Source organism: Pleurodeles waltl, chromosome 7, assembly GCF_031143425.1.
Source record: "Pleurodeles waltl isolate 20211129_DDA chromosome 7, aPleWal1.hap1.20221129, whole genome shotgun sequence".
In the NCBI taxonomy this organism is placed as follows: Eukaryota; Metazoa; Chordata; class Amphibia; order Caudata; family Salamandridae; genus Pleurodeles; species Pleurodeles waltl.
The window spans coordinates 1,021,165,399-1,021,190,341 of record NC_090446.1 but is presented as its reverse complement, the minus strand read 5'-3'; the positions used below and the strand labels follow the sequence as shown (position 1 = coordinate 1,021,190,341).

Here is a 24,943-nt window from a genome sequence, read left to right as displayed (position 1 = left end):
GTCCAGTGGGACTCTGTCTCATTTGGTTGGGCATTGACTAGAGAGCATCTACTGCAAATTCGAACCTCTGCATCCCAGTATTACCCTAACTGGTTTAGTGGTGGGTAAGTCATATTTACATGCTAAAGATAATCGTCAATATATGTAATACTAACAAATTTACTAATGGCATAGTAAGTTAGAAGTTAAGGCCTCCACCCTCACTTCTTTTACTGTTCTTTTATTTTCAAGCTTGAAGAAGAATTCCAAAGACAGACCAACATATGCAGAGCTTATGGTAAGTACCAAGTGCCTTAGCAATTGACACCTTCTGAATCATTTTACTTATGCTTTTTTATTGTATTGAAAAGCAGCACAATGCTGAGCAGTGAACAAGTGCGGTGTGATTCATGGTCGTTAAGACTGAGGCCCCTGTACATCTTCCACTAGAGGATTCTTTGGTTATGGCAAATAGTGATGTAAACTCAATAGAGGTTGAGGATGAGTTGAAAAGTGTAAAATATACTGAAAAGTTGTTGGTAAAAAATGTACTGCCTTTAAATGTTTGCTTATGTATGGATATGCTTCATGTTGTCATTGTAGAAGAAGAAAAGAAAGGATATCTTGCTCGAAGGAAAGGCTTAAATAAGAAGCCAAAATAGGAAGTCACAAATATAAGTGACGTTGATATTTGAAACATCAAGTCAGCCTTGCTCATCTCATTACTGTTACACCTCTGGAAGCCCCCTTCAATTAGAGTACCAGCATCCTCTGAGCTTTCTGAAGGTGCAGGTTAATTTACCGCCTGGCACCCATACCCCGTAATAACCTATACTTTGACTTTAGATTTGCTACCTCTTAAATATCACTTTCTTCAGCTAGAAGTGGCTGCCTTTCTCCATTCCCCTACAGACAATATTTGAAAGAGACTTCTAGATGCAGATTCCTTACCTTAGAGTTCCCCAGGTGTCAGTCTGGATCTGGAGATTTTTCTCAAGCAGTACCCCAGCACGCCTTTAGGTGGCGTTGAAAGGCTCCACGTCCGTCGTTAGTGTTGGGTGCACCGGATATGACATCACGGTACCTATATAGGGGCCTGCCTGGCGCTCTGACGTCAGTTATTTTCTTTCCACACCAGCCAAGTGCAGATCTGAAGAAAAACTACCCCCAGTCACTTTTTGACGTTTTGTCAAATGTTTGAGTATTTCACTTCTGGTGCATTGAGATGTCATAGAAGACCGGGTTCAAGCTCTGCGACTCCTGTCATTGGATGATGTCTGTGACGGATCCGCACCTCGTGTGCTTGTGGCGTTTGGAGCGCAGCCACGACCCAAAGTCGTGCTCCTAGTGCCGAGCCATGAATCCGAAAGCTTTGAGGGAACAGTCCCTAAAGCTTCTTGCAGCCCGGCACTCCACTCAGTGTTGCCCCCTGATCTTGGTTTAGAGGAAGGTCCCAAGAACAGTCGCGAAGCCCCCATTTTTTAATGCCACTTCAAGTTCTCTGAACAATTGGGTAAGTTGAGGCACAAGAAGAGGGGCAAACGTTCTTCGACTTTACACTGTCCTTCGGCTGAGATAGGAAAAGGAGCGCCTTCACTCTTGGCCTCCGTCCTCGGAACCTGTTTCTGGGTCGGCTGTGCACCTCCCTGAGTTTCTGGGAGTAAGAGCCACCCCTGTCCAACTCTGAGTTCTATGATGCCATGCGCCTCATATTTAGGCAGTCTAACTCTACTGGAGTGCTGTGTTGCGGAGTCGGCAGGGGCCCCCTTGGGTTCCGCCCCAGAATCTTCAGCCTCATTTTCAGAGGGCAACCATGGACCTGTTCCTGGATCCGAACCGGTGTCAGTCGTACCACCTCTGCCTCTCCCGTCGATGGCTCTTACTTCAATGATCCTGACACTGCTCATGCCCAGGGTTGGCGCCAACCCCATTCTTATTGCCGACTCCGACACGGAGCCGGACCAACGTCGAACGATGTCAGTTCTGACTTCAACAGGGGCCTTGCTCCCTAGGTCAGATCCTGAACCTTATTCCCTTGGGTTGGGGTGTGGTGAGGATTGGGAGGGGTCGCTGGACCGTATAGAATACCAGCTTGAAGATCCGATGAGCTAGCATATGGACCTGGGTGAAGCCAGTGGTGTGGACACTTTCATTACTCTGGCATGCTTTCTCCCCCTACATTGGCTACGGACTGCCCTACTCCTTGGTGGTGCAAAAGCGGCTGAGGTCCTGGGCCTCGAGCTGCCTTCGGTGGCAGTCAGGACTAACATCCTTACTGAGGTGCTCCAGCCTGGGGCTTCCTCTTCTGAACCCATTTTTGCCCTTTAACAAAGCCCTCACTGATGCCTTGCTGGAGACTTGGTCCAAACCCAGCACAGGGACTCCTGGAAACAGGACAATCGCCCAACGCCATAGACCAGACCCCAATGACGCAGTGTTTCCCACCTAACACCCACCTCCCGAGAGCTTAGTTATCCAGTCTTCTATGTCCCCAGGTGCGTTCCCTTCCCACGCCGAGATAGGTAATCCAAGAGGCTGGATCAGCTTGGGATGATGTTTTGTTCCTCCGGGATGGCATTGAGGTCCGTGAATACCGCATGCCTTTTTGCGCCATGGGACACGGTTGCGCAGGTGCTGCCGCAGATCCTGGAGGAGGCCCAAGCCATTTTCTCCAAGCTGTTGCTGATGGGAGAGATGCAGCTAAGTTCACAATACGATGTGGGCTGGATATGACCGACTCACTAGGCCAATCCGTTGCATCGACAGTGACCTTAAGCCGCCACGCTTGGTTGAGGACGTCTGGCTTTTCAGGGGATGTCCAGTCCTCTCTTATGGACATGCTTTTTGATGGCACCCTGTCATCTTTGGAGACAAAGCAGACTCTGCACTCAAGTGCTTTAAGGAGTCCAGAGCTACAGTCAGGTCCTTGGGCCTCACAGCTGCTCCTCGCCCCTTTTGTGGCTATGGAAGGAATGTCCCACCACGTCCGTTTCCCTGCAGCCACTGAGCCGTGCATTCTGCCCAGCCTCTTTGTGGGATCCAGTGACCTCATGGATCAGGAAGCCAGTAGTCTACCCAGTCCACTGCTCCTCCTCCCCCCCTTCAGCCTCCAAATCTTCTTAGTCTGACACTTCTTCCGTGACCAGTCAGAAGCAGAATTCGCCATCACCTACCCCTCTAGTAATCCATCATGTCACACCGATGGATTTTACAAATAGCCCGAAAGGAGAAGTTCAAAATGCTCACTCTGGCTCAGGATTTATCTGCCCTGGGCCCAGGAGACTGGATGGTAGTGTTGGACTTGCAGGACACACATTTCTCTATTCCCTTCCTGCCTGCCCACAGACTTTACTTGCGGTTCACATTAGGCCACAAGCATTTTCAGTTTACCATGCTCCCGTTTGAACTTACCAGCACCCCTCGGGTGTTCACCAAAGTGTTCACGGTGGTCGCAGCTAATCTGCGCAGGTTAGGTGTTTCAGTCTTCCCCTACCTCAGTGACTGGCTGTGTGAGGTGAGCTCACCCCAGGCTGTTGTCTCCCACCTCTAGACTACGGCAGGCCTCCTGCACTCGCTGAGGTTCACTATAAACATGCCAAAGTCACACCTGACTCCCTCTCAGGTGCTCACCTTCATCAGAGCTGTTCTGGACACAGTGCAGTTTCGGGCCTATCCTCCTGAGCAGCTAGTCCAAGATATTCAGGCTATGATACTGCTATTTCAGCATCTATCCTGGATTTTGGTGAGATTTACTCTTAGGCTGCTTGGCCTCATGGCCTCCTGTATCCTGCTGGTGACACATGCCAGATGGCATATGCGGTTTCTCCAGTTGGACCTGACGTTCCAGTAGCAACAGCATCAGGGAAACCTCTGCAACATGGTCCAGATCTCGGAGGGAACTGTGTAAGAACTGCAGTGGTGGCTATTGGACCAGGATTGGGTCAGAGGCAGACTCCTCACCCTTCCTCAGCCTGATCTGACATTAGTGACACTCCTGGGATGGAGTGGCCACATAGGAGAGGCAGAGATCAGAGTTGTCTGGTCTCCTGCGGAGTCCGGACTCCACATCAATCTTTTGGAGTTCAGGGTGATCAGGCTGGCATTGAAAGCATTCCTTCCCTCTCTCAAGAGGAAAGTAGTGCAGGTGTTCACAGACAACACCACTGTCGTGGTACTGCAACAAGCAGAACTCGGTGGGGTATGGACCCTTTGTCAGGATTAACTCTGGATATGGCTGGAACATCAGGGTGTTTCCTTGGTGATTTAGCACCTGGCAGGCTCTCTTAATGCCAAAGCAGATGAATTCAGCTGACAATGCTTGCTCAATCACAAATGGCATCTCCATCCAAAGGTGGCACAAAGCCTCTTTTAGCGTTGGGGAGGGCTTTGGTTAGATCTGTTCGCCTCTCTGGAGAATGCACAATGTCACCTCTTTTGTGCATTGGAGTTTCCAAGGCGGCACTTGCCTGGCAACGCTTTTCTTCTTGAGTGGAGCATGGCCATCGAGCCTCTGATCAGACTGCACTTTCGGGAGGATCTTCTATCGCAGCAGCAGGGGATGGTTCTAAACCCAAACCTGTTCAGTGTTCGCCTTCTTGCATGGAGATTGAGCGGCAGCAGTTGACAGCCTTTGACCTTCCGGCCGAAGTCTGTCACAGTATCTTGGCAGCCAGACGTCCCTCCACAATAATGGTAGATGCCTGTAGATGGAAAACATTTGTGGCATGGTGCACAGACAAGTCTGTTGACTCCTTTTCTTGCCCCTCTTTCTGATGTCTTATTGTTTATACTTTCTTTGGCCCAGCAGGGCTATGCTTTGGGCACCCTCAAAGGTTATGTGTCTGCTATCTCTGCTTTTATGAGATTACCTGACCAACCCTCCTTGTTTAAGTCTCCTATTGTTAGTAGACTCCTGAAGGGTTTCACCCTCATGTTTCCTCCGTCACATTCATAATGCCCCAATGGGATTTGAATCTGGTTCTTACTTTCCTAATGTGTGCTCCTTTTGAGCCGCTTCATAACTGCCACTTGGGCTTCTGACATTAAAAACAGGGTTCCTTGTGGTCTGCATTTCTGCCCACAGGGTGAGTGAGCTACAGGCACTGTTATCTAAGACATCCTTCCTTTCCATATATTGTGACAAGGTGGTGCTTCTCACCAGGGCTTCGTTTTTGCTAAAAGTGATCAGGCCTTTTCATGTAGGACACTCTATCACCGTGCCTACTTTTTACACAGCCCCACATTCTTCTAAGGAGATGGAGAGACTCCACCACCTGCACCCAAAAAGAGTGTTGGTGTTCTACCTTGATCCTACCAAAGATTTCAGGGTGGACGCCCAACTCTTTGTTGGTTATGTGGGTTGGACAGTGTAGTAGAGAACCATCTCCAGTTGGGTGGTTCTCTGCATTGAGATGCTACACAATGGCTAAAAAGCAACCCCCCGGAGGGTTTGCACGCTTACTCTACCAGAACAACAGCTGCAATCACTACATAAGCATGCAGAGTTCCAGTCCTAGACATCTGTCAGGCAGCAGTGTGGGCATCTCTGCACACGTTTATTAAAAACTACTGCTTGGACAGTCAGGTCTGTAGGATGGGTACTCTTCCCGTTCAGTCCTGCTGGACTTCCTAGTGTGATCTTGGTTTGCACACACTCCTCCAGGGATAGTATTGCTTGGGTATCTACTCTAATGTAAGGAATCTGCACCCAGAGGTCTCTATCAGATGAACAAGTTAATTACCTTCGGTAACTCCTTATCTGGTAGAGACATATTCTAGTTGCAGATTCCTTACCAACCCACGCTGCAAACTGATTTGTAAGGACAGGGACTTCCCTTTCAGGGCCCCAGTTCTGCCTCACCATTGGTCAGTGTTCTTCATGGTTTCACACTTCTGGCGTGGAAAATCATGAAAAGAAACCGACGTCAGCAAGCCGGGGTGGTGCCCATATAGGTCCTGCAATGTCATATCTGGCGCACTCAATGACGGACGCGGAGCCGACTAACATCCCCTAACGTCGCTCAGGGGTACTGCTCAAGAAAAATCTCTGGATCCAGACTAATGCCTGGGGAATTCTAAGGTAAGAATTCATTCTGCAACTAGAATATGTCTGTACCAGATAATGCATTACCAAAGGTAAGTAACTTGTTAGTTACTTGCATGTCGTATATTATGCTTACCATATTATGTGTTTCATTTTTTCATTTATTTTTTTATTTTTTTTGTAATGCTGTTGCTGTTCCTTTGTTAGAATCATGGAGTGATCCTACATACATACTGAACAGGGTTAAAAAGAAACAGCTTTTGGAGTCAATCGGGATGATGAAAGAACAGCAGTCAGACCTGTGCTCACAGCTCAAGTGGAAAGCTTTATTAAAAATTAGCCCTTTAAAATTCAATTTTAAGGTGTTTCTGGAATCACTGTTAGTTTACTTCTGCTCCAAAGCAAAAATCAGGTCATTCTAGACCTTGCATTGCTGTTGTGTTTGCTAAGTGAAGGGACTTTGAGTGTTCTGTGAAGTTGATTGGACCTTCATGGGGATTAGTGAAGAGGTAGCCTAGCTTCTGTAGATGAGGATGGCCATTGTACTAGTAAGGTTTATGTAAAATACAGCATGGCTTATTTAACCATTGGCAGTCTAAACATCCACCGTAAAGAGGTTGGGCAATATGAGGTACTTTAAGTGATGTCCTTAAGTCGATCAGGCCATTGGTCAACAGTTTCCGTCGCAGGCCATGACAAGGTGCCTGACACTTAATGGAATGGGGTAACCACATTTGTTGGTGAAGTACCTTGAACACCAAACTTCGAATTAGGCACACTGTATTTGTAATTGGACGTCACTAAAAGCCAGTGGAGTCCAGTTCTTTAATTGCTGGTTTTACATGGTCCTATCCCTCCACAGTCAGCCTCAAACTGGTTGCCTCAGCTTGATTCTCTTTAGTCTTAACCACCTGTATACAAGACATTGCAGTAATCTAGTCACTTCAAGATAAGGCATCATATTGATTCAATCTGATGAGAAGTTTTCAAGAGCTGAAGAATTTGTTGGAGCATTGGGAGTAGCTTACTGACACTTTTGCAAAGCTTTTTGTATTGGATTTCTTTCATAGATATGTGAGATAAGTAAGCACAGATCAAAACGCACATGGTTGTCAGAACAGCAATAGCTATATGAAGAACAATCACATTAAAATGCATTAGTCTCAACATTTGCTTACATGAAAGACTTATCTATGCGCAGGGTTGTCCCAGGTTTATCCAGTTTTTCTCACAGAAGCACCCAGCCTGCCACTACAAACAGCCCCTAATGTCTACATAAGGATCCATCTTCAAGACCGCTCTCTAAATCTCATCCAGGTGCTCTTGACCTTCTTGTATTTCTTCCCTTCATATAAATATTTATCTTCTGATGTACACCAGTTCATATTTCATTACATTTTGCCCGCATTGTGATATCCGGGTCACCTCCTATTCTTGCTATGTTGTGTATATAGCATCCGTCAACCTCAACTTCCCCAGCTTCTTTGCTCAGCGAGGGTGATAGTTCATCACTACATAACCCCAGTAGCACAAGCTTTGCCCCTAACTCTACTTGGGTTCAAGCAGCAGGTTCAACCAATCAGTTCCTTCAGTCTAGGTCACAACCATATATTATGGAAAGAAAATCTCCCATGTGCCCGTGGCCTCTAAGGCCGAACTGTTTGTGTTTTTTAGCATGTGTGGCTGTCAATGTACATGTGTAGAAGCCTGTTTTATTTTAAGTGTAATCCATCTTATCCTGTTCATGTTTGTGATAATCACTGATGGCAAGGCCTGCAAGACGTGCCAAACGGTCGTGTGACCTTAGGTAAACCAAAGTTCGATGGAATGTGTAGTTGTAAATACACATGCTGTGCATAAGCTTGCCATCTAGTGCTGGTTCGGAGTAGTATAAATTGTTTTTGTTCGAAGAAAGTTTTCGGGTCATGGGATTGAGTGACTCTTCCTCAATAATACTGCGCATGGGCATTGAATCCTTTGTTAGATTGCTTTTCTTAGCTGTCGAGTTCGGATGTGTTTTCTTGTCGCTCCGAGTTCTCGGCTCCAAACAGTCTAAAACGGAATTCTTTCCATCTTTCTGTTGCCATTGGTATTGTTTCTGAAAGCTTATTCTTTAATATTCAACTCTCAGTTACTTTTGCTACCCTCAGAATACATTTTTTTCTAACCGTTCTGGGTGGAAAAGCCCGGTCGGGCCATCCTTGGGCCTACCTCTTCCACGTGGTATTGAACAATGCAGCCCTGATGGAACGTACTCTATTCCAGTTTTGCCCTCAATGCCATTCGAAGTTTCCACACACCGATCCACACTAGGTGTGTAATTTGTGTCTTTCACCATACCACAACTATCAGACCTGCGAGGCGTGCCGTTCTTTCCGGTCGAAGAAGACGCTTAGAGACCGAAGGGTTTGTCGAATGGAAATGGCGTCTCAACAGACAGAAGATACACGGACATCTTCGGAGACGAGCATGTGCAAGAAGTTGCGGAACAAGAGGGGGTCTTCTCCGTTCAAGATTCGGACTCTGATGTGCAGTCTGACATCGAGAGTCAACCTTTACAACCAGCACAAACTGTAAGTAAAAGGCCCCCTTTCACATCGGATGAGGCAAAAGAGGTCACCAGTCCGCCACAGCCTTTCAGCCTTGGTCAGAGCCGACAAACTTATTCGGATGTCCCGCATACCAGCTTGGCACCAAAAAAATCCAAAGTCAGGTCTTCGGCATCGACCTCTAGTAGCTCCATTTCGGCAACAACAAAACTAAAACTGTACATTGTTTTGGCACCGACCACTTCGGCACTGAAAAAGACACACCAAGCAGCTACAATTTCGGCAACAAAAATTTTCCATCCGAAAAAAAAAGCTTTGGAACCGAAAAAACAACAAAAGACTCTCAGTGAGTCTGGACAGTCTGTAACACCCACTACACCACAGGTGGAACTAATTTTGGAAGTTATGGATGCTAGATAGCGCAACCTTCTAAGTCAGCAGGGAACAGGGCGGATTATAGCATCACCTCCGTCACCTCTAAAGAGGAAATTAACTTTTGAAGAAAGTCTTGATTCCTTTGCACCTCCAAAGAAGACTATCAGAGAAAAGTCTTCTTCTCATACTTATACATCTCCACCTTAACCTACTTCTACACAACATACTCCACCAAAATCTCCCACTCAGTTCGGCACCTGTTGGGTCGCATGATATAGGGGATGTATTAGAAGTCCAAGACCCATGGGATGAGTACGATCCAGACCCTATTACACCAAACGATCCGGATCTTTACCCAGCTAGACCCTCACCACTTGAGGATTCTACATCATGCCAACAGGTAATAGCAAGAGCAGTGGAATATCACAAGATAAATATGTACACTGATCCGATAGAGGAGGATTTCTTATTTGACACCCTTGGCACAACACATAAGGAAAGTCAATTTCTTCCCATGCCTCCAGGAATGATCAGACACGCGGAATAAATATTTAATGAGCCTGTTAGAGCAAGGGTTATCACTCCTAGAGTTGATAAAAGGTACAAAGCTGCACCCACTGATCCCCTTTATATAAAATTACAAATTCCTCCAGACTTTATTGTGGCATGCACTGCAAGAAAAAGAGATAATAGCCAGTCAATAGGAGACACACCTCCTCCTGACAAGGAAAGTAAAAAAAATAGATGATTCGGGGAAGAGAGTGACAGCGCAAGCAGCTAATTATTGGTGAATTGCTAATGCTCAAGCTTTACTTTCTAGATATGACGGAGCTCACCAGAAGAACATCGTAAAAGAGGGGTAGAGACTGTAAATGAGGGAAAAACAATATCAAATAACTCCATTAGATGTGCACTTGATGCTGCTGATACAGGCAGTTTTAAATATGCCCTTTGATAAGGAACACTTATTTGGTCCACAAGTGGATACCACACTTGAAAAATTAAATAAGGATAATCAAACTGCCAAAGCCATGGGATCTTTGTAAGACAGCTCACATAGGAGTAATATTCGTCGTGCAGGGTTTAGTAGAGGATTTAGGTCATCATTCCAAGAAAAAGCTACAAATCAAAATAAACCCACCTCTCAATTCACTAGAGGTTATTTTAGAGGATCATATAGAGGAAACAATAATAAAGGAAGAGGAAAACCATCTACATCTAGAGACTCACCTAACAGTACTAAATCACATTACTCCTGTAGGGGGACGATTACAACTTTTTAAACCCCAATGGACTCAAATTTCCATAGATCAATGGGTACCTCAAATTATCCAAAATGGTTATTGTCTGGAACTCATTTCCACTCCACCAAACATTGCACACACAAACTATCACAAGATCATCTAACACTTCTCAGAGAGAAAGTAAATTCTCTTCTAAAAGAATCTATAGAACCAGTAACATTGCAATACCAAGGAAGAGGAGTTTACGCCCTGTTTTTTCTAATTCCCCCAAAAAGATGGTTCTCTCAGACTAATATTAGATCTCAGACCCTTAAATCAGTAAATTCTGTCAGAACATTTTCACATGGTCACTCTTCAGGATGTTATTCCTCTATTACAAATAATAGATTTTATGACAGTCCTAGATCTAAAGCGGGCTTACTTTCACATTCCCATTCATCTTGCACACCGCAAATACCTAAGATTCGTTATAGCAGGAACACATTACCAACTCAAAGTGTTACCCTTTGGAGTCACCACTGCTCCCAGAGTATTCACAAAGGGCCAGATGTATCAAAAAAGCCTTTTTCGATTCTGAAATAGCGATTTTTAGGAAATCGCTATTTCTGAGTCGCAAAATGCTATATATTATATTTGCGAATCGGTAATAGCAATTTCTTAAAAATCGCAAATGCTATCACTGAATCGCAAATTGCGATACTGCCCCCATTCGCACCTATGGGCCTGTCTGCCCATAATTGCGAATTTTTTGCATTTCCCAAATTGCGAATTCCTAAGGCCCCCTCTGCTGCACCACAAAACAATTTTGGAAGACATGTAAGGTGCACACATGCCAAAAGGGCGTGTGTGTGTTAGATGTCAATTTTAAAAATGCATTTTAATGCATTTTTTAAATTTGCACATGGTTACCACCAAGTTCAACAGTGAGCTTCAGACATTACCTTTAGAAGAACCTTTCTTTCAGGTTCATAAAGAAAAGATTGTATTAAGAACAAATCCAAAATGTCTTCCAAAAGTCATTTTACAATTTCATATTAATCAAACAATAGCAATGCCAGTTTTCCCCCCCAAACCAGAATCAGTGGCAGAAAGAGCTCTACATATGCTAGATGTCAGAAGAGCCCTTATGTACTATGTAGACAGGACAAAAGATTTTAGAAAAACCAAACAACTTTTTGTGGCTTTCTCATTACCACGCAAAGGCGACTCAATATGTAAAACAACTACTGCAAGGTGGATAGTCAAATGTATTCAAACTTGCTATCCTAAAGCTAAAAGAAAATTACCTGTACCACCTGGAGCACATTCCACTAGGAAAAAAGGTGCATCTATGGCCTTTTTAGGTAACATACATAAGGCAGACATTTGTAAAGCAGCAACATGGTCTAGACCGCACACATTTACTAAACATTATTGTGTTGATGTATTTGCCAGACAACAGGCCAAAGTTGGACAAGCTGTACTTAAACCCTTTTTCAAACAATTGCAATACCTACACACTAGCCATCGCTTTATGGAGGGATTGCTTTACAGTCTATGCACAGCATGTGTGTGTCTGCAGCTACACATGCCATAGAGCGTAAAATGTTAGTTACCAGTAGACATTTGTTTGTGGCATGTAGTGATGTAGATTCACATGTGCCCTCCCTCCTCCACGGAAGTGTGTATAGATTGCAATTTAATATATATATATATATATATATATATATATATATATATATATATATATGTTCGATGGCATGTGTAGCTGCAGATACACATGCTGTGCACATCCCGCCATCTAGTGTTGGGCTCGGAGTGTTACAAGCTGTTTGTCTTCGAAGAAGCCTTTTCGAGTCACGAGATCGAGGGACTCCTCCCATTTCGGCTCCATTGCGCATGGGCGTCGACTCCATCTTAGATTGTTTTTTTTCCGCCATCGGGTTCGGACGTGTTCCTTTTCGCTCCGGGTTTCGGTTCGGAAAGTTAGTTAGAATCTCCGAACAATCGACGGTATTGTTTGCGTTCGGTATCGAGTTAGTTATAACAGATCGACACCGACTTTTGAAGAGCTCCGTTGGCCCTTTGTTTTTTTTTCGATCCCCCGTCGGGGCCTGGTCGGCCCGGCCACGTGTCTCTTCAAGGCTGATGGAACGGACCCCATTCCGCTTCTGCCCAAAATGCCATAACAAGTATCCATATACAGATCAGCATCTGGTCTGTAACTTGTGTTTGTCGCCAGAACACAAGGGAGATACTTGTGAAGCCTGTGGAGCGTTTCGGTCCAGAAAGACACTAAGAGACCGAAGGGCAAGAAGACTGCAGATGGCGTCGGCACCGACAGGACAAGGGCGTTTCGAGGAGGAAGAAGAAACCTTCTCCATCCAGGAATCGGACTCGGCGAGCTCGATCCCGAAGAAACGCCGAAAACCGTGAGTAAGACGTCGAAACATAAAACTCACGAGAAGACCACAAAAGCCCAGGGGACGCCACCGCCAAAAAAGGGCACGCTGGTGTCGAAGTCATCCGACTCCGATCGAGATACCGCCACACAGCAATCTCGGGCCCGAGATAGCGGCTCCGAACAAGTTCGGCACCGAGACAGCGGCACTGAAATGAGTCGGCACCGAGAGACAACGACGCCGAAAATAAAAAAGGTTTCGTCGGAACCGAAAAAAGTAGCCGAAAAGGTTTCGATACCGAAACATCCGGCCTCGGAACCAAAATCAAGTTCCTACACAGAGAAACAAGGACTGTCCTCACAAATGAAAATACATAGATTTGGACAGGAATTGGAGACAATGGAGCCAGACTACACCCAAAGAAGGCTCCACATCCAAAAAGAAACGGGGAAGATCAGCACTCTCCCTCCTATTAGAATGAAACGCAAACTTGCCTTCCAGGAGAAAGACAAGCAGCCACAGGCAAAGGTGGCTAAACAAGTAAGCCCGCCACCGTCTCCACAACGCTCGCCGCAACCATCACCGGTAGCCACTCCACCTATGATGCAATCCCCGACTCATACAGGGATGAGTCAAGATGATCCTGACGCGTGGGATCTTTATGATGCGCCAGTGTCAGATAATAGGTCCTGACTGTTATCCAACTAGACCGTCGCCACCAGAAGATAGTACAGCCTACGCACAGGTGGTGTCGAGGGCAGCGGCATTTCATAATGCCAGCCTGCAGGCAGAGCCCATTGAAGACGACTTTCTATTTAATACACTGTCGTCCACACACAGCCAGTACCAGAGTCTCCCCATGCTACCTGGAATGCTAAAACACTCCAAACAAGTGTTTGAGGAGCCTGTAAAAGGAAGGGTCATTACTCCAAGAGTGGAGAAAAAATATAAACCGCCATCAACAGACCCCGTGTACATCACACAACAGCTAACACCGGACTCAGTTGTAGTAGGGGCAGCTCGCAAGAGAGCGAACTCACATACTTCAGGAGATGCACCACCTCCAACTAAAGAAAGTCGAAAATTCGACGCAGCAGGGAAAAGGGTGGCGGCACAGGCAGCAAACCAGTGGCGCATTGCAAACTCACAGGCTTTGTTGGCCAGATACGATAGGGCTCATTGGGATGAAATGCAACACTTTATAGAACCTTTGCCCAAGGAGTTCCAGAAGAGAGCACAGCAAGTAGTAGAAGAAGGACAGAGTATCTCCAACAATCAGATACGGTCAGCAATGGATGCAGCAGACACAGCTGCTAGAACTGTCAACACAGCAGTGACAATAAGGAGACATGCATGGCTGCGTACATCAGGATTTAAACCAGAAATACAGCAAGGTGTGCTGAATATGCCATTTAACGTACAGCAGTTGTTTGGGCCGGAGGTGGACACTGCTATCGAAAAACTTAAGAAAGACACTGATACGGCCAAAGCCATGGGCGCACTCTACTCCCCACAGAGCAGAGGCACATTTAGAAAAACACAGTTTCGAGGGGGGTTTCGAGGGCAAAGCACAGAACCCACAACCTCACAAACAAGGCCCACTTATCAGAGCCAATATCGGCGGGGAAGTTTTCGGGGACAATATAGAGGGGGACAGTTCCAAAAAAGTAGAGGGAAGTTCCAAAGTCCCAAAACTCCACAAAACAAACAGTGACTTACACGTCACAAATCCCCAACACGTAACACCTGTGGGGGGGAGACTAACCAAGTTCTACAAACAATGGGAGAAAATAACAACAGATACTTGGGTATTAGCAATTATCCAGCATGGTTATTGCATAGAATTTCTCAAATTCCCTCCAAATGTCCCACCGAAAACACATAATATGTCAAAACAACACATAGACCTTCTACAACTGGAAGTACAACCGTTGTTACAAAAAGAAGCAATAGAATTAGTACCAGTTCATCAGAAAGGAACAGGAGTTTACTCTCTGTACTTTCTCATACCCAAAAAGGACAAAACTCTAAGACCTATATTAGATCTCAGAACGTTAAACACCTACATCAAATCAGATCACTTTCACATGGTGACATTACAGGACGTAATCCCATTGCTCAAACAGCAAGACTACATGACAACACTAGACCTAAAGGATGCATACTTCAATATACCGATACATCCTTCACACAGAAAGTACCTAAGGTTTGTATTCCAAGGGGTACATTACCAATTCAAGGTATCGCCATTTGGGATAACAACTGCGCCAAGAGTTTTTACAAAATGCCTGGCAGTGGTAGCTGCGCATATCAGAAGACAGCAAATACACGTTTTCCCATACCTAGATGATTGGCTAATCAAAACCAACACGCAAAAAAGGTGTTCACAACACACAAAGTATGTTATCGACACACTCCACAAACTAGGTTTCTCAATCAACTACACAAAGTTGCACATTCAGCCGTGCCAAACACAGCAATACTTAGGGGCGACAATCGACACAAAAAAGGGGTTGCCACTCCAAGTCCACAAAGGGTACAAGATTTCCACAAAGTAATACAGGTCATGTATCCAGAACAAAAAATACAGGTCAAGATGGTAATGAAACTACTAGGCATGATGTCCTCATGCATAGCCATTGTCCCAAACGCCAGATTGTACATGCGGCCCTTACAACAGTGCCTAGCATCACAATGGTCACAGGCACAGGGTCAACTTCTAGATCTAGTGTTGATAGACCGCCAAACATACACCTCGCTTCTATGGTGGAGCAACATAAACTTAAACCAAGGGCGGCCTTTCCAAGACCCAGTGCCTCAATACGTAATAACTACGGATGCCTCCATGATAGGATGGGGAGCTCATCTCAATCAACACAGCATCCAGGGACAATGGGACACTCAGCAAAGACAACTTCACATAAATCAATTAGAACTACTGGCAGTATTTCTAGCGCTAAAAGCATTTCCACCCATAATAAGCCAAAAACACATCCTTGTCAAAACAGACAACACGACAACGATGTATTATCTAAACAAACAAGGAGGAACACACTCAACTCAATTGTGTCTTCTAGCACAAAAAATATGGTATTGGGTGATTCACAACCACATTCGCCTAATAGCACAGTTTATTCCAGGGATTCAGAATCAGTTAGCAGACAATCTTTCTCGGGATCATCAACAGATCCACAAATGGGAGATTCACCACGAAATACTAAACACTTACTTCCAAAGATGGGGAACACCACAAATAGACCTATTTGCAACAAAAGAAAACGCAAAATGCGAAAACTTCGCATCCAGATACCCACAAGATCAGTCTCAGGACAATGCGTTATGGATGAGTTGGTCAGGGATATTTGCATACGCTTTTTCCCCTCTCCCACTCCTTCCATATCTAGTAAACAAATTGAGTCAAAACAAACTCAAACTCATACTAATAGCACCAACTTGGGTAGGACAACCTTGGTACACAACACTACTAGACCTCTCAGTAGTGCCTCATGTCAAACTACCAAACAAACCAGATCTGTTAACTCAACACAAACAACAGATCAGACACCCAAATCCAGCATCGCTGAATCCAACAATTTGGCTCCTTAAATCTTAGAATTAGGACACTTAGACCTTACACAGGAATGTATGGAGGTCATAAAACAAGCTAGGAAACCAACCACTAGACATTGCTGTGCAAATAAGTGGAAAAGATTTGTTTATTATTGCCACAATAATCAAATCCAGCCATTACATGCATCTGCTAAAGACATTGTAAGCTACTTACTACATTTGCAAAAGTCAAAGCTAGCTTTTTCATCCATTAAGATACATCTTACCGCAATTTCAGCTTATCTGCAAATTACACACTCAACTTCATTATTTAGGATACCAGTCATTAAAGCATTTATGGAAGGCCTAAAGAGAATTATACCACCAAGAACACCACCAGTTCCTTCGTGGAACCTCAACATTGTCTTAACTCGCCTCATGGGTCCACCCTTCGAACCTATGCACTCATGTGAAATGCAAAACGTAACATGGAAGGTTGCATTCCTAATTGCTATCACATCTCTAAGAAGAGTAAGTGAGATACAAGCATTTACCATACAAGAACCATTTATTCAGATACACAGGCATAAAGTAGTCTTACGAACAAATCCTAAATTCTTACCAAAAGTCATATCACCGTTCCACTTGAACCAAACAGTAGAACTACCAGTGTTCTTTCCACAGACAGATTCTGTAGCTGAAAGAGCACTACATACATTAGACATAGACAAAAGAGCATTAATGTACTACATTGACAGAACAAAACTAATTCGAAAAACAAAACAATTATTTATTGCTTTCCAAAAACCTCATACAGGAAATCCAATTTCTAAACAAGGCATTGCTAGATGGATAGTTAAGTGCATTCAAACCTGTTATCTTAAAGCAAAAAGAGAACTGCCTATTACACCAAAGGCACACTCAACTAGAAAGAAAGGTGCTACCATGGCCTTTCTAGGAAATACTCCAATGATCGAAATATGTAAGGCAGCTACATGGTCTAGGCCTCATACATTTACCAAACACTACTGTGTAGATGTGTTAACGGCACAACAAGCCACAGTAGGTCAAGCAGTACTACGAACATTGTTTCAAACAACTTAAACTCCTACAGGCTGAACCACCGCTTTTGGGGAGATAACTGCTTACTAGTCTATGCACTGCATGTGTATCTGCAGCTACACATGCCATCGAACAGAAAATGTCACTTACCCAGTGTACATCTGTTCGGGGCATTAGTCGCTGCAGATTCACATGCGCCCACCCGCCTCCCCGGGAGCCTCTAGCCGTTTAGAAGTTGATCTTAAACATTTATAAATTTGTAAATATATTACTTTAAACTTCATTATGTACATACGTATTCACTCCATTGCATGGGCACTATTACTAGCATACACAGCTCCTACCTCACCCTCTGCGGGGAAAACAATCTAAGATGGAGTCGACGCCCATGCGCAATGGAGCCGAAACGGGAGGAGTCCCTCGATCTCGTGACTCGAAAAGACGTCTTCGAAGAAAAACAACTTGTAACACTCCGAGCCCAACACTAGATGGCGGGATGTGCAAAGCATGTGAATCTGAAGCGACTAATGCCACGAACAGATGTACACTGGGTAAGTGACATTTTCCATATATATATATATATATATATATTCGATGGCATGTGTAGCTGCAGATACACATGCTGTGCATTATCCTGCCATCTAATGTTCGGCTCGGAGTGTTACAAGTTGTTTTTCTTCGAAGAAGTCTTTTGGAGTCACGAGACCGAAGGACTCCTCCCTTTCGGCTCCATCGCGCATGGGCGTCGACTCCATCTTAGATTGTTTTCTTTCCGCCATCGGGTTCGGACGTGTTCCTCTTCGCTCCGTATTTCGGTTCGGAAAAGTACGTTAGTTATCGGAATATTCGACGGTATTGTTCGCGCTCGGTACCGGTTTAGTGTTAGCACATCGACACCGAAGAAAGAAGCACTCTGGCGGCCCTTCGGGCCTTCCACTCTCCACCGGGGCCTGGTCGGCCCGACCGCGTCCATCTTCAAACCTCATGGACCGGACTCCCTTCCGCTTCTGCCCCAACTGCCATGCAAAGTATCCTTATACAGACCAACACTTGGTCTGTAATATGTGTTTGTCTCCTGAACACAGGGAGGATACTTGTGAGGCCTGTCGGGCATTTCGATCCAAGAAAACACTAAGAGATCGAAGAGCTCAAAGACTCCAGATGGCGTCGACACCGGCCGGGAACATCGAGGAAGAGGAGAGATTCTCCATTCGAGATAGCAGCCGAAGACGCAGCAAACTGTGAGTAAACCATCCCCGTCAAAGACCCACTTAAAGATAATGAAGGCCAAGGGGATGCCACCGCCAACAGGCCATGGCTTAACCCGAAAACACAGTGACCAAATATCGGAACCGAAAAAGGCCTCCCAGCAGCCGAAAACATCCGACTCCGGTTGAGATACCGGCACCGACCCAACTCGGCACCGATAGTTCGGCACCCCGAAAGTCAAGAAGGCTTCTTCGGAGCCGAAAAAGACTATACAAAACGCTTTGGTGCCGAAACATGCATCCTCGGAGCCGAAACTGGGCTCCTATACAGAAGAGCACGGCCTTTAAACACAAATACAAGAGCACAGATTTGAACAAGAACTGGGCATGGGAGAGCCAGACCATACCCAGAGGAGGTTGCATATACAAAAGGACACGGGGAAAATTCAAACTCTTCCTCCAATAAAGATCAAACGCAAGCTCGCATTCCAGGAAACGGAAATGCAGCCAAAAGCGAAAGTGGCTAAAGAGAAAACACCACCAAGGTTCTCTCCACAGCAATCTTCATTACATTCGCCACATCTGTCCCTGGTAGCAACCCCACCATTGATGCAGTCACCAACACACACGGGGATGACCCAAGATGACCCGGATGCATGGGACTTGTATGATGCACCGGTCTCAGACAATAGTCCTGATTGCTACCTGGCAAGGCCATCACCACCTGAGGACAGCACTGCATACATGCAGGTGGTTTCAAGGGCAGCTACATTCTATATTGTAGCAATGCATGCAGAGCCCATAGAGTACGACTTTTTGTTCAACACCTTGTCATCTACTCACAGCCAATACCAAAGCTTGCTGATGCTGCCAGGCATGTTAAAACACGCCAAACAAGTGTTTCAGGACCCAGTAAAAGGCAGAGCCATCACGCTTAGGGTGGAGAAGAAATATAAACCTCCCCCAACTGACCCTGTATATATCACCCAACAATTAACTCCTGATTCGGTGATAGTGGGAGTAGCCCGAAAAAGGGCAAACTCCCAAACCTCAGGAGACGCACCACTGCCCGACAAGGAAAGTCAGAAATTCGATGCAGCAGGCAAGAAGGTGGCAGCACAGGCAGCCAATCAATGGCGGATTGCCAATTCTCAGGCTCTACTGGCTCGATACGACAGGGCACATTGGGATGAAATGCAACATCTCGTTCAGCACCTTCCCAAAGAGTTCCAGAAACGTGCCCAACAGGTTGTTGAGGAGGGTCATACTATCTCTAACAACCAAATAAGGTCGGCTATGGACTCAGCAGACACGGCGGCAAGGGCAGTGAACACGGCAGTAACCATACGTAGACACGCATGGTTACGGAGCTCCGGATTTAAGCCAGAAATCCAGCAGGCTGTGCTGAATATGCCGTTCAACGAACAACAATTGTTTGGCCCGGAGGTGGATACGGCAGTAGAAAAACTGAAAAAAGACACAGACATGGCCAAAGACATGGGCGAGCTCTACTCGCCACAGAGCAGAGGCACTTTTAGGAAGCCGCACTTTAAAGGGGGGTTTCGTGCCCAAACCACAGAGCCTTCCACCTCACAAGTCAGACCCACATATCAGGGCCAGTATCAGAGAGGAGAGTTTCGAGGACAATATAGAGGTGGACAGTTCCCTAAAGCAAGAGGGAAATTCCAGAGCCCAAAAACCCCACAAACCAAACAGTGACTTAAATGTCACAAACCCCCACCACGCAACACCAGTTGGGGGGGGGGGGGGTGGACTTACCACATATTACCACAACTGGGAACACATAACTACAGACGCATGGGTCCTAACCATTATCCGACATGGTTATTGCATAGAATTCCTACAATTGCCACCAGATGTGCCTCCAAGAGCACACAATATGTCCAAACAACACTTAGACCTGTTACAACTAGAAGTCCAAGCATTGTTACAAAAAGAAGCAATAGAACTAGTACCCAACCATCAAAAAGGATCAGGTGTTTACTCCCTGTATTTCCTAATTCCAAAAAAGGACAAAACACTGAGACCCATATTAGACCTCAGAACACTGAATCTTTACATCAAATCAGATCACTTTCACATGGTGACACTTCAAGAAGTGATTCCCTTGCTCAAACAACAGGACTACATGTCAGCATTAGATCTCAAGGATGCTTATTTCCACATACCCCTGTTGTGTGGGCTCTCATTATCCTAAATGAGACTACTGGATTTCTAGGCAGCAGGATCGATAACGGTGTGGGGGACTGAGTCTGACCCACGTGTAAAGAACTCTGTCACCCTAAATCCGTTTTTTGCTCCGGCTAACTAGCAGTGCCTCATTTCTCCCACGGGGAAGAGATGATTGAGCAGCCGAGCGCATGACATCTTTGGAACTTCTCAGGGAAGTCGTGGTCACTCAGATCCAAACCAACTCTCTCATTTACAATATGGTCTCATATACAAATGACAAAGACAGTATAAGTTTTATATAATGTTTTAATAAAACGACTGTATTTTAGATAATAAGGCGTGAGCCGCAATAACCAGAACAATACAACATAGTAGGATTGAAATAGTCACCAGGAGAGTAAAACATAAGAACAAAGCTATCATATTGCCTAACAGTTTCTACTCTCCCTCTGCTTGTTCTATTTAGAGCACAGCATGTTAAGCTTCTAGCTTGCCTTTCCGTATCACCGGGGAGACATAAGCCCTCATACCTGAGCAAAGGCCTGTGATCTGGTTCAGCATCTGCAACGAGGCAGTCGGCGTCTAGTTGTTTACCTGGTCGGAATCTCCCTCTCTCATGTATTGGGACAAGGAAGTGATTTTATAACTAACATGTCACAAAATGTCCCTACGCAGGAATGCCAAGTCTAAACTCCTACCACGTCTATCGGCAATGTACCAGACTGTATCCTTGACTGAAGCACAGAGTGAATATGTTATGAAGAACTCCAGTGCTGAAGTAGGCAAAACAGTGTGATATGAATAAAAAACAACACCGTAGAACTGGCTATTTTGTAAAATAACAGTACAAAGCGTAATAAAAGCATTTAGAGCAAAGTGCACAGAGGCTCTAAGCTGTCAGCAAATGAATAAAATACATTCAGGGCAAAGTGCACAAAGGCCTAAAGCCTGAAGCTAATGCGCAAAATATACGTAAAACTAACCACACTACACCCCTACATCCTTCCCACAGGAAATACTTAAGGTTTGTAATCCAAGGCGTGCATTACCAATTCAAAGTATTACCATTCGGCATAACAACAGTCCCAAGGGTATTCACAAAATGCCTTGCAGTAGTAGCTGCTCACATCAGGAGACAGCATATGCACGTATTCCCTTACTTAGATGACTGGTTAATAAAAACCAGCACTCAGCAACAGTGTCTTCTACACACACACAATACGTCATAGAAACCCTTCACAAACTAGGGTTCTCTCTAAACTACCAAAAATCACATCTACAACCGTGCCAAATACAACAGTACTTAAGAGCAACAATCAACACACAAAAGGGGATTGCCACTCCAAGGCCACAAAGGGTACAAGCCTTCCAAAATGTAATAATAAACATGTACCCAAACCAACACTATCAAGTGAGGTTTGTAATGAAACTCCTAGGCATGATGTCTTCATGCATAGCCATTGTCCCAAACGCAAGACTACACATGCAGCCCTTACAACAGTGCCTAACAACACAATGGACACAAGCACAGGGTCAACTTCAAGATCTAGTGTTGATAGACCGCCAGACACACTTCTCGCTTCAATGGTGGAATCCTATAAATTTAAACATGTACCCAAACCAACACTATCAAGTGAGGTTTGTAATGAAACTCCTAGGCATGATGTCTTCATGCATAGCCATTGTCCCAAACGCAAGACTACACATGCAGCCCTTACAACAGTGCCTAACAACACAATGGACACAAGCACAGGGTCAACTTCAAGATCTAGTGTTGATAGACCGCCAGACACACTTCTCGCTTCAATGGTGGAATCCTATAAATTTAAACCAAGGGCAGACATTCCAAGACCCAGTGCCTCAATACGTGATCACAACAGATGCTTCCATGATGGGGTGGGGAGCACACCTCAACCAGCACAGTATACAGGGACAATGGGACGTTCATCAAAAACAACTGCACATAAATCATTTAGAACTGTTAGCAGTGTTTCTAGCATTTCAACCACTAATAGCCCACAAACACATTCTTGTCAAAACAGACAACATGACAACAATGTATTACCTAAACAAACAAGGAGGGACACACTCATCACAACTGTGTCTCTTAGCACAAAAGATTTGGCATTGGGCGATTCACAATCACATTCGCCTAATAGCACAGTACATCCCAGGGATTCAAAACCAGTTGGCCGACAATCTCAGTCGAGATCACTAGAAAACACACAAATGGGAGATTCATCCCCAGGTACTACAAAATTACTTTCTACGCTGGGGAACACCAGAAATAGACCTATTCGCAACAAAAGAGAACGCAAAATGCCAAGACTTCACGTCCAGGTATCCATACCCTCAGTCCAAGGGCAATGCGTTATGGATGAGTTGGTCAGGGATATTTGCTTACGCTTTTCCCCCTCTCCCACTTCTTCCTTATCTAGTAAACAAATTGAGTCAAAGCAAACTCAAACTAATACTAATGGCCCCAACCTGGGCTCGCCAACCGTGGTACATAACACTACTGGACCTGTCAGTAGTACCTCATATCAAACTACCAAACAGACCAGACCTGTTAAGTCAACACAAACAGCAGATCAGACACCCGAATCCAGCATCGCTCAATCTAGCAATCTGGCTCCTGAAGTCTTAGAATTTGGACATTTAGACCTTACACAAGAATGTATGGAGGTCCTTAAACAAGCTAGAAAACCTACTACAAGACATTGTTACGCAAACAAATAGAAAAGATTTGTTTATTACTGCCATAATAATCAAATTCAACCACTACATGTTTCCGCAAAAAACATTGTAAGCTACTTATTACACTTACAAAAATAAACTAGCATTTTCTTCTATTAAAATACATCTCACAGCAATATCTGCCTATCTGCAGATTACACATTCAACATCACTTTTTAGAATCCCAGTCATCAAAGCAGTTATGGAGGGTTTAAAAAGAATCATACCCCCGAGAACACCACCAGTCCCCTCATGGAACCTCAATATTGTATTGACAAGACTCATGGGTCCACCATTTGAACCCATGCACTCCTGTGAGATGCAGTACTTAACCTGGAAAGTAGCCTTCCTAATAGCTATCACATCTCTTAGAAGAGTAAGTGAAATACAAGCATTTACTATACAAGAACCCTTTATACAAATACATAAACATGAAGTGGTTCTCCGTACAAATCCCAAATTCTTACCAAAAGTTATATCACCGTTCCACCTAAACCAAACAGTGGAACTCCCAGTCTTTTTTCCACAACCAGACTCAGTAGCCGAAAGAGCCTTACATACGTCAGACATTAAAAGAGCACTAATGTATTACATGGTTAGAACAAAACAATTTTGCAAAACAAAACAATTGTTTGTAGCCTTCCAAAAACCTCATGCACGAAATCCAATATCCAAACAAGGCATTGCCAGATGGATAGTGAAATGTATTCAGACCTGCTATATTAAAGCAAAAAGAGATCTACCTATTACGCCAAAGGCACACTCCACTAGGAAGAAAGGCGCCACAATGGCCTTTCTAGGAAATATACCTATGACAGAAATCTGTAAGGCAGCCACATGGTCTACGCCTCATACATTCACAAAACATTACTGTGTAGATGTGTTAACAACACAACAAGCCACAGTAGAACAGGCTGTATTACGAACATTATTTCAAACAACTTCAACTCCTACAGGCTAAGCCACCACTTTTAGGGGATAACTGCTTACTAGTCTATGCACAGCATGTGTATCTGCAGCTACACATGCCATCAAACGGAAAATGTCACTTACCCAGTGTACATCTGTTCGTGGCATGAGACGCTGCAGATTCACACGCGCCCTCTGGCCTCCCTGGGAGCCTGTAGCCGTTTCAGTTGAATAAAACCTGTAAATTTGTAACTTTTGTAAATACTTAGTAGTTTTAAACACATTATGTACATACATACTTACTCCATTGCATGGGCAACTTTACTATATACACATCTCCTACCTTACCCTCTGCGGGGAAAACAATCTAAGATGGAGTCGACGCCCATGCACAATGGAGCCAAAAGGGAGGAGTCCTTCGGTCTCGTGACTCCAAAAGATTTCTTCGAAGAAAAACAACTTGTAACGCTCCGAGCCCAACACTAGATCACAGGATAATGCACAGCATGTGAATCTGCAGCGGCTCATGCCACGAACAGATGTACACTCGGTAAGTGACATTTTCCATATATATATATATATATATATATATATATATACATACAGGGAGTGCAGAATTATTAGGCAAATGAGTATTTTGACCACATCATCCTCTTTATGCATGTTGTCTTACTCCAAGCTGTATAGGCTCGAAAGCCTACTACCAATTAAGCAT

The 24,943-nt window shown here is 44.7% G+C and overlaps 1 protein-coding gene across 1 annotated transcript in view; it reads left to right on the top strand.

The window, feature by feature from the left end:
• Positions 1-24,943, top strand: part of MAP2K6 (mitogen-activated protein kinase kinase 6) — a 460,161-nt gene that overhangs the window by 367,881 nt on the left and 67,337 nt on the right. The window contains exon 11 of the mRNA XM_069199837.1: positions 232-277. Coding sequence (XP_069055938.1) covers positions 232-277 — 46 coding nt within the window. The remainder of the gene's footprint in view (positions 1-231; positions 278-24,943) is intronic.